The sequence below is a fragment of the Coturnix japonica genome, chromosome 13 (assembly GCF_001577835.2).
Source record: "Coturnix japonica isolate 7356 chromosome 13, Coturnix japonica 2.1, whole genome shotgun sequence".
NCBI classification, from domain to species: domain Eukaryota; kingdom Metazoa; phylum Chordata; class Aves; order Galliformes; family Phasianidae; genus Coturnix; species Coturnix japonica.
Genome location: NC_029528.1, coordinates 489,109 through 499,866, shown reverse-complemented (window position 1 = coordinate 499,866; position 10,758 = coordinate 489,109). Strand labels below are relative to the sequence as shown.

The 10,758-nt window shown below is 53.2% G+C and overlaps 1 protein-coding gene across 1 annotated transcript; it reads right to left on the bottom strand.

Moving 5' to 3' along the window:
- Positions 1 to 1,216: 1,216 nt before the first annotated feature.
- GRXCR2 (glutaredoxin and cysteine rich domain containing 2) lies at positions 1,217 to 4,819 on the bottom strand. The gene is made up of 3 exons (XM_015875461.2): positions 3,692 to 4,819; positions 2,198 to 2,413; positions 1,217 to 1,511 (listed from the first exon to the last, which is right to left on the bottom strand). The coding sequence occupies exons 1-3, from the start codon at positions 3,971 to 3,973 to the stop codon at positions 1,332 to 1,334; spliced, it is 678 nt and encodes a 225-aa protein (XP_015730947.1). The 5' UTR covers positions 3,974 to 4,819; the 3' UTR covers positions 1,217 to 1,331.
- Positions 4,820 to 10,758: the final 5,939 nt, after the last annotated feature.

Genomic DNA, 10,758 nt, shown 5'->3' with positions numbered 1-10,758 from the left:
CCGCAGGGATCAAACGGCCACTGCGGGGCAGAGCGCTCCGGTCGCTTTCGGAGCCGCGCGGATTCCTCTGCCCTCAGTAACACCCGAAGGGCTGCGGTTATTCACAAGGCAGATCCCAGTGCGATAAACGGAGCAGACCGACTATCATCAGTTGGATTTTTATGTGCTTTGTTTGGAAATTTTATCAGTAGTACCCGCTGAGAAAATCCAGCTGTAGGTCCGTGCAGGTCCGAGGGCTATGAGAGCTATTGAGGGCTACGAGGGCTGTGAGGGCTTTCAGCCACTGAAGCAGTTAGGAGAAACCTCGCAGCCACCAGCAAACAGAAAGCTGGCACTGAGCCGTCCCGGCCGGGCCTGCAGCCTCAGCACAGCGCAGGTGGGCAATGCCGAGCTCATCAGTCTCACCGGTAATGTGCAACTTAATGCAGCCTTAGCGCTACTCATGAATATGCAGCGCAATGATTTAAGGCTTCGGGGGAAAAAAGCAAAACATCACATTTCCTCCATTTGCTTCCACCTCCCGAATCCCGTGTATTCTGCTCCACCAGGGGCAGCCTGCAAAGAACTCAGCATCACTGCTCCACCTTAACTAATTAAAGTTTACCTTCTGCAGATTACATCATGGGATTAATATTGGGCAACTGGAGTCCTGCTCGCTGCCAGCCCCATCCAGAAAAGTGCTGAGCAGCAGAGAGGGGAATTTCAGTTCAGCACTTCCTCATAAGCAGGCTAAAAGCTTATTCATTTCTAGTCGTAATAACAAATTGCTGCACATCTCTATAGCTCCTGATTTGGGAAAAGTTTTCAGTTTCCCCCATAAGCCAAACCCCAACAGAATTGTTGTGTCCATTAAAACAGACGTAAGACTCAGCAAAATCTTCAGGAAAAGCTGTTCAGAGGTAATTACAAAAGATGGTGTGATGTTAACGTGTTCAGCAAATTAAAGCCCAGAGGAGGCACCGCTCTGTGCTGCTGTTGTGCAGACCCACACCCTGCACATTACAGCCCCAGCTGTGCCTGCTGCCGCTGCCTTCTGCTGCCATAGCAGTGCTGGAGGCACTGCCCCACGCTGAGCTCCCAGTACCAGCTGCAGTCCTGCAAGGTCTCAGCCCCCAGGTGCAGATCACATCACATCACCCCATGGGGCTGCACACAACACATTTGCAAAACAGGGCTCTGATTGAGCAAGCATGTGCAACAGACAAGAGGAAGAATGTGGAGCAGAGACGCTGTGTTCGTGTTTATGGTGAACTCAAGTCATGTACTTCTCCCATCTTCAAGAAGTTCCCACTGTAGCAGAGCTGCTTGAAGTGAAATAATGCAAAGCTCTGTCACGCAGCACAGACCTGGCAGGGCTGCACGCCGCTCTCATTGCAGGCTGGGCACCTTAGAGCCCTGTAGGATTCCTTGAATCTGTTTGCCAGCATCGAAAACTTGCTGCCATGGCACAGCGAGCAAGGAGCACAGCCTGATCCTTTGCACTGGGAGCAAGTGCGCTCAGCACCTCTTTCCTGCAACAGAAACATCATGAAAAATGCTGTTACTCTGCATCAGACATGAAGGTCGGTAAATACCTGGGCTGCTTTCAGCTTCTGCGGGGTCCTCCTGTGAGTGAGCCCTGAGCGAGGCTCCCCAGGCAGAGCATCCCAGGTGCTCCACGTTGAACACAGCAGGGTGGTTTTGGGTTGGCAAAGCTGCAGTGCTTTGTATTTACCCTGCATGACAACATTTGTTTTGTGGGATCAAACTGTGGTCAGATTAATTGGGGTTCTGACCAACAAAGAGTAACTCGTGAGAAAATAAGTGGAAGGTACAATCTTGTTTCAGCTGATATTCTGATATTAAAATTTTAGCCTGGGGAAGTCTCAGCCACACGGCAGCTGTGTTTGGCCTTATCGGGCTGCAGAAACTCAGGCTGCTCTCAGTGATGGAGGATGAAGCTCCACCACACTGCTGAATGTCAGTGACCTCTAAAGGAAAACCAGGCAGGAGGCACAGGGGGCACTGAAAGCAGAACAGCGATCGCTGGGGAGCTGGCTGTGCTGCTCAGTCACATCCAAAAGGAGAAAGGAGCAAAGCGATGCTTCTAACCCAAATTTAGCTGAAGTGACACATACTGACATAGATGGGGCTGGATGGGAACACTGAATGGTTTGACCAGAACCAGGAAACTCAAGTACTTCCAGTTTTCTCTTACCTGCATGTACTGGTTGCAGACAGCCTTCTTTTCCACATCCTTTCTATGTCCAGCACCAATTCTTTCTCTCCTTTCCCGGTACACGAAGGCCCAGTCGCTCACCCCCTCTGTCTGGATGATTCTTCTCATCAGCTCCCTCTGGTCCATTGGAGCACGGATGATTTTTAGGTTGTTGGTGTAGATGATGATCTGGCCAAAGTCAATAACTGGGGAAGCCTGTGAGAGCATCTTATCAGTGTCCCACCCATACAATACGCTCTGCAACACATTTTGGGTGGGGAAACCTTCCTGGGATGTTAATGCAGCTTTTGGTGGAATTTCCAGATTTAAATGGAAACTTTTCTTTGCAGTTTGTTAATGCTGACAAAGCATTCAGATGGGGTAAAACAATCTCATTATCTAATGCTAAGCTGTGCTCCTTACAGCCAGCCTAAATAGCCATCCATGGGGACACCTGCATTTGTATTCTTTTCTAATGGTTTTAAAACCAGCCTTTGTCCGATCACAGACATTTGAAAGCATCACTTTGCTTTCTTGATCATTCTTTCCCTCACCTTTCCCAGGTATCACATGGCAGTTACCACATCCTATTGCTTTACATACTCTTCATATTTCGCTCTCTGTAAGTATCCATGTCAAGAAGAGATGCTCTCCTAACAAAAGGCCATACCAGCCTCGCAGCACGATGGCTGTGCTGACAGCTGGGCATTACTGCCCCAGAACGGAGCCACAGGGGCTGTGAGCACTCACCTTGCCCACAGCATCAGGCATAGAGAGCTCATCTGCACAGCTGCAGAGTCCACACATACTGAGTGCACACCCATACAGAGCAGAACCAGCACTGGACAGCATGGTTACTGCAAGTACTTACAGTTAGGGAGACTGGGGAATGGAGATGAGCATTACCCAGGAATGCAGAACCAATTAATGGCATAGATAGGATCACATCAGTGCTCTTTCTTGGGCAAAAGAGATTCACGGTGGTTTGATATTTTTGGTTAAACCAGATGCCCAGGGTATTAGCTTGGTACAATCCAAGTATCAGCAAGTCAGGACTCCTACAAGCAAACCTGAAGCTTGATTTAGCACCAATAATTAGTAGGGGTCTTGATCCAAGACACAGTGTCATGGGCACAGCCCTTCTGCCAGCACAAGTCATGCAGCTCTAATGCTTGAAATGTAGCTAATTGGGATAATATCCACCTTACAGCTGACTGCTCTGGGTGCATCAGGGTTGTTCTGTACAGATACTGGGATACATGGAAATGTTTCATCTTACTCTACAAAACAGACAGATGCAAATCAATCTGGTGAGGACTGAGGATGAAGCGCAGAGCAGATGCTGCTGTGCTTACGGGACAAGGCTGTACGGGCACACATTTAAAACACTGCTAATAAAGTGGGCTACACCTGAAGGGATCCCCCGCGTGCAGACCCTGGGGCCGCATCACCACCCGCCCACAAAGACCCAGGGCCGAGGCCGGCACCACTCACCCCATAAAGCCCACTGCCAGCAGGGGGGCAGCCGGGGCTGCGCCCGTCCTCCCCGCAGCCGCTGCTCTGCGGCAGTCCCAGCGCGGGGCCGTCGGGTAGCACAGCGGGCTCAAAGCTGTGCCGCAGCCTCCGGGACTGCTCCACAGTCGGCGGCTCCAAAGCCTGCCCGTCCTCGTAGACCTGCTTCAGCACGCGGCCGCTGCACGCCGACGAGATTCGGAACCGCACTTTGCGGGGCCGCCCCTCGGGCCGCTGCCCGGGGTTCCGCTGGGGCTCATCCATGGCCGCGGCGCCGCGTTCGGCTCACAGAAAGCTCCCCAACCTCCCCACCGCACCATGTATAATTCAGGTTTCTCGTAGCTCCTCTCATCTTACAGCAAAACTGACACTGCTGCGTTAAATATTGATAGAAGTTCACAAAGAGAAAATGCCAAAATGCACGGCAGGTTCTGCAGAGCTCTGGTGGACGGGGACAGAACGAGGAATGCAGTGAGCAGGGCCACGGGACTGAACGGGGACCATCCGTGCTGCGAGGCTGTGCCCTGCAGTCAGCGCTGTCCCCATGTGTCGTCCTGCAGCTCCCCACCATTTCTGACAAGGCGAAATTCACAAAGACAAGTCCGCAGGAAATGCTATCCTCTCACTAATAGGAATTGTGAATAATTCCTCTTCCATTCCGCCTCTGAAACCCTGAGAGTACAAAGCTCCATTTCATTTGAATCCAAATGCGTTTCTCTGCAGGGTGGTGGAGATCCAATTAAGATTTCATCCCTTTTTGCTTTCAGCCGCGATTGGCAGTTCCTGCAGGCTTCGGGCTCCAGCCCCTCTCCACCAGAGCTCCCCCCAGGGGGCACAGGTGGGGCTGTGGGACAGCAGGAACAGCCCTGGGGAGCTGCAGCCCCCAGTCCTCCCCCAGCCCTACAGGGCTCCTCCCCACCAGGGCTTGCCCTTCCTTTTGCAAGGAAAGGAGAGGTGTATTTAGTACAAAATGCATCAGTGGAGCAGCTACTGGCAGCTCTCAGAGATCCTGACACCTGTTTATACCAAGCACACGCAGCAGGTGAAGGCTTCTCCTTTTCCAGCTTCAGCGTTTCAGTGCATTCCTGCTGCTGAAGGCAGCTGTGTTGACTGGAACCTGAGTAGAGCATCCTGCCTACATTCTGCCGAGGCTTATGGTTCACAGCTAGAGCTTTATAGCTCAACATTCTCAATACACCCATTTATTATGTTTATTAGGAGCTGGCCATGCAGCACCAGGATGGCTCAGAAGGCTCCTACAGCTCTCCCTCATGCTGTGCCATGGGCTTGCAGCAACATGCTCATGTGAGTGCAGCCGGGCACACCTCTGCATTCTCCAGCACCATACAGTGCCTGTGCCACCGCCCACCCCAACAGGAGGAGCTCACGTTGTGGGAGCTCTGATCTGCATCCATCAGACTGTGTTCTCTGCATGCACCTGGGAGTCCCATCTGCCCCTTCCCCTGAGTCGTCCTACGCCAAGCAGCCCCACAGCCCTGCTGTTCAAAGGCACAGCAGCAGCCCTAATTGCCACGAACCGCACTTCATAAGATACCTTAATTGGAGTTCATTTCCTTTTGATTAAAAGAACAATCAAACAGGAAACAAAGTTGAAAGCAGCGCTGAGAGCACAACTGCCACATCCACATCAGCAGCTGAGCAGAGCGGCTCCCATGTGCAGTTACGCACAGCACAGTCCCAGTGCCATGGAACCACAACAGGCCCAGATCTCCCAGAGTTCCTCCCAGGAGCAGCTCTGCAGCCACCAGCACTGTGGGCTGTTCCAGGCCCTGCTCACAGCACCACATTGGACCCCATCTTGCTGAAGGCACAACAATACTGCACACAACAGTGAGTTCACCAAGCTCCACAGTCTGCACTATCACTGGGTTATCCCGTTAGCCTTTTGTCCACTGGATTTAGGAGTGTGTCCTCCCAGCACACAGGCAGCCTGCTCCCCCTCTGCACACCAGGAAGCACCAGATGCTGTCGGAAGCGCACGGAAGGTTTGCAGAACAAAGGCAGACAGCCTTGCCCTGAGGAGTGTAGCGTGTTGCTTTAGGTCTACTGCAACAACACAGGATACGTATAAACAAGGACAGATAGAGAAGCGGTGGTGAACTGCACTGCATCCCTTTGAAGGCATGTTTCCACCTGCACGTTTTGCTGAGAAATGTTTTGTTGCACTTTGCTCATTTTCACTTCCTTGGAGCACTGAGGTGTTCCTCCTGAAGGTGCCAGCAGCAGCAGGGAGGGATGCACATGGCTGTGCACACAGGGATGGGCAGGGGCTGCAGCCTGGCTGTGTCCCACTGCCCGCATCACTCCTGCATTGCTGGGAGCAGCAGGCAGGAAGGCAACTGCAGCCAATGTTTAATGGAGCTGGAGGGGGCCCTGTGTGCTGAAGAGAACAGAGAAGACAGTGGCACTATCACAGTAAATATGGTGGTGAATGAGGAAATATTAGCATGCCACATTAACCATAACTGCCTGTGAGCAAGAGAAGGAAGCTGTCCTCCCTGTGTTGCTCCACAGGATCCCCACAGCAGGGGCAGTCCAGCCCCGCACCTCCTGGCAGCCTGCATAGCACTGTCAGAGCTGGGCTCAGCATGGCCCCATGCTCCCTATGGCTGCTCTCCATGTGTCTGTGCTGCAGGGACCACAGCACCACAGAATCACAGAATCACAGAATCACAGAATTACCCGGGTTGGAAGGGACCTCAAGGATCATGTAGTTCCAACCCCCCTGCCTAGCAGGGCCACCAAACATACACATTTACTAGATCAGGTTGCCCAGGGCCCCGTCCAACCTGGTCTTGAACACCTCCAAGGACGGGGCATCCACAACCTCACTGGGCAGCCTGTTCCAGGACCTAACCACCCTTCTAGTAAAGAACTTACCCCTAACATCCAACCTAAATCTTCCCTCCTTCAACTTAAAACCATTTCCCCTAGTCCTGCTATTATCAGCCCTTTCGAAGAGTTTACTCCCCTCCTGGATGTAAGTTCCCTTCAGGTACTGAAAGGCTGCAATGAGGTCACCCCGCAACCTTCTCTTCTCCAGGCTGAACAAACCCAACTCCCTCAGCCTGTCCTCATAGGGGAGGTGCTCCAGCCCCCTGATCATCTTTGTGGCCCTCCTCTGGACCCTTTCCAAAATCTCCATATCTTTTTTGTACTGAGGGCTCCACACCTGGACACAGTACTCCAGATGGGGCCTCACAAGAGCAGAGTAGAGAGGGACGATCACCTCCCTTATCCCTGCTGACCACCCCTCTCCTGATGGAGCCCAGGATCCCATTTGCTTTCCGGGCTGCCAGAGCGCACTGCTGGCTCATGTTAAGTTTCTCATCTATCAGGACCCCTAGGTCTTTTTCAGCCGAACTGCTCTCAAGGACAACTCCTCCCAGCCTGTACAGGTGCCTGGGGTTCTTCCGGCCCAAGTGCAAAACCTTGCACTTTGCCGTGTTGAACCTCATTAGGTTCACCCGAGCCCAGCTTTCCAGCCTGTCAAGGTCCCTCTGAATGGCATCTGTTCCCTCCACCGTATCAACTGCACCACTCAGCTTGGTGTCATCAACCACCACAACAGTTTCATTCCAGCACAGGCAAACCCTGTGCTACCAGAGGGGCACTTGCAAGCAGCATGGCAGCAGCTGCATCTGCCCTGAGCCCCACACACAGCATTTTCATGCACTGTTGAATAGACCCAGCGCAGCTCACTAGTGGCAGCAGAGCACTGAGCTGCCAGCTGTAGGGACCCAGCCATGCAAACAGCTGCCACTGCTCACTGTCACATAGTGGGACTGCCCCATCATTCTTCTTGCCCCAGGGAAAAGACATCCTCATCGCTCTGATCTCATAAAGCAAAGACAAACCTCTTCCTTTTTGTGTGTGCTCAATGCCAGCAAACCCCATAGCTGAACTGCATGAGGAGCAGCCTGCAAGCACCCAACATGCCAGAGCTGTAGCAGCACTCTTGGACAGGATGGGCATACCAAAACTGAAGCCAGGCTCCACTGCAACAAACAGGAGCATGCAGTTCACTTACAGAACCCTATTTCACCTCATTTCTCTCTTCTAATTACTACTGTGCTACGTGTACACAGCTACGTGTACGCTACGTGTGTGTTGAAAAAAGTTGTAGCATTTCAGTGATTCTGAGGAAGGGTGGCAAAAAAGGCAGGAACGGAGCTTTTATGTGTAGTAGGAGAACAAGTCAGCAGTGAGCCACAAAGCACTTCGGAGGCAGAGCTCCACAGTCCCTTGCTCATTAACCACCACTGCACAAGACCCCATGCTTCCAGGGGAGCCACACGAAGCTGCGCTGCTGGGACTGAGCTCATGGGGAGAGGAAGACAGAGACCTACAGCTCCTGCTAATGGTCTTAGCCCTGGGGACAGTGTGGGTGAAGGAAGAGCCCTGAACACACACAAAAATCCTGAAGTCACAAATAAACAAAACCCAGGAAAGAGTGCTTTGAAGAGGGAAATTTCCAGGGCTGGGGCTCTGCCACGGGCAGCAAACCCCTCCGGCCACTGAGAGCTGTGCAGCAAAGCCAGGGCTCAGAAAAGGCAGAACACATGCAGCAAATGGCAGAACAGCAAGCACAGCACAGAAGAAAGTAGTGCTGCCCTACAAGTACCTCCAGAAACACAGTGGCTGCAACCAGAAAGCTCTGATGTTCCATCACCAGGGACAGGTGTGCAGCTGAGCCGGCGTGGCCCCAGGCAGTGCTGCTGAGTGACCCCCATGCCCAGCTCCTACCCTCCAGAAGCCCATATCAAACAGCCAAGCTCAGCTCCAGTCACAGCAGCACAGAGCAGGGCCACACACCCTTCATAAGGCAGGGCATATCCCCAGATCCCCTCCCAGTACTGTGCTCACCAGACATTTATAACCCATCCACTGCTGTCCCGCCGGCCAGGAACACCTGGGAGCACTGAGGGAGAGCAATAGCACTGCTCCTGGCAGCACTATTTAATGAGGTAACCAAACCCTGACTTTGTCTGCAGTCAGCTCTGTGTGAAGAGCAGCTGAGAAGCACTCAAAGCAACATTCAAAGGCCTTTTGGGCTGGTGCTCAGGACCATTGCTACTTGAAAGCTTTTATTTCTTTTCATCTTAAAAAATGAAAATCACCCCCTGCAGACTCGGCCCTTATCAGGTAGGTGGCAGGCAGCAGGCTTAGTGCTCCCAGTTCCGTGTCCCTTTGCTGTACTATGGGCACAAACAGCATGGCAGAGCGAGGCAGAGCTACATGGACATGGTGCTGCAGGGATAGAGCTCCATCAGCAGCTCCTTGGGCCCCCCACACTCTCCCCTCCCCAAGAGCATCTCCAGTCTCAGACCATGAAGCCATCATCACGTTGACAGCCTGCAGGCCTGGCTCTGTCCTCTCACCCTGCTCCACAATTTCTCACCTGGCTCCACGTTCCCCACCCAGCTCTATCCCCAGTAATGCTGCCCAGCACAGGGCACACACAGCAGCGTGAGTGGCATCAGAGCAGTGTGTGGGGACGTGGCCACCGTGGTGACCTCATCCCCAAGCAGGGCTGGGGGGCTGCTCGCCTCCTCCGCAGGCACTGAGCCATGCGCTGTGCCTGGGCTGTGGGTGGCAGGAGGACAAGCTGTTAGTGTGAGAGCTATAATTTGCAGCTGCTTGCAAGTGGCACCCCCTCTCCCTGCCCTCCAGGATCTAAAAACAGCATGAAGGGTCCCTCATTTCCTGGAGGAGGAGGCATGTGTCACCCACCCGCGCTGTATATGGTGACAGCAGCTTTTTATAAACCTCACAAGGTGCTGCAGCCTGTGCTCTACTGCTTGCACATGCTGTGACCCTGCACATTGCTGTGGCCCCACTGACTGCAGCCTGGAGCTGACCTGGGCTTCTGTATGTTACTGCCTCACAGTCATGAGAACACAAAATGGTCAGCAGAGTTACAGTATGAGAAATTCAAAGCTGATGGAAGGAAATGGTGTTTCCATACTTTTCCTCCTCTGGGACTGCAGCTCCTGCAGATGGGCACACACAGCCTCTCTGTGCTGTTCCTCCTGAGTGTCCCTTGCTGGTTCCCAGCACTGCATGGTTCTCTGCCAGCACCAGTGCTGAGCACACGTTCAGAGTAATGGAGCCACAGAGAAGAATCACGTGTCCACATCCAGCCCAGAGCTAATTACAGCATCAGCACCAAGCACAGACTGCTAAAATGAAAGGGAAGGACCAGCAACTTCGCAGCTCTGCCTTTGTGCTTTAACCCCAGTTATGAGACACGCTGCAAGGAAGAGACAGATGATAGAGCTCTGTGGGACAGTCTGAACACTGAGAAGCTGGAAAGCTGCACAGCCCAGCCCCAGACTGGGCACTGGTCTGCTGAGTGGCCTCATCCTTGAGTTCCTCCATGCAAAGGGGGGGGTGACACTCAGCCCAAGGAGTGTTCCATGGCTGAATTAGCATTAGGAGAGCACTTTGAAGATTTAAGGAGTTGTATAATGCTAAGTGCTGGAATCATCCATTTTTTATGTTGCAGCAAAGCCTAAGGGCTGCAGCCAGGATCAGAGCCTCTCTGCACCAGGCAGGGCAGCTGGAAACTCCTGGGCGGGAGAGCGGCCACCCCTGCCTGAAAGGCTCTTTGTGCACAGCAGGCAGGGAGCTGTGTGGACACTACTGGGGGCAAAGAAAGAGCTGCCCCAAGCTGCAGCATGTGGCTGCACTCTCAGATTGCCAGCACTGTACCTGCTTTCAACAGACTTGTTTCACTCAGGAGAAAGAAGAGAAGCCCTCGGAGAGCCCCCAAATACTGGAGCTGACCCCTGGCACCCAGCAGCCGGCTTCTGCCCCGACCTCGAGGGCCAACACAGATAGAACCCAGTGGGAGCACAGCTGGGACTGGCCAGGATGTGGTCAGGACACAGCTGGGATGTGCCTGGGATGCGTCTGGGGCCAGCGGGGATGCAGGGCAGCAGTGAGTCACCCGTGCCTGTGCAGCACCCACAGATTTCCATGGAAATCCACCATGGGCAGCAGAAGTGTGCGGTAAGGTATGCAAC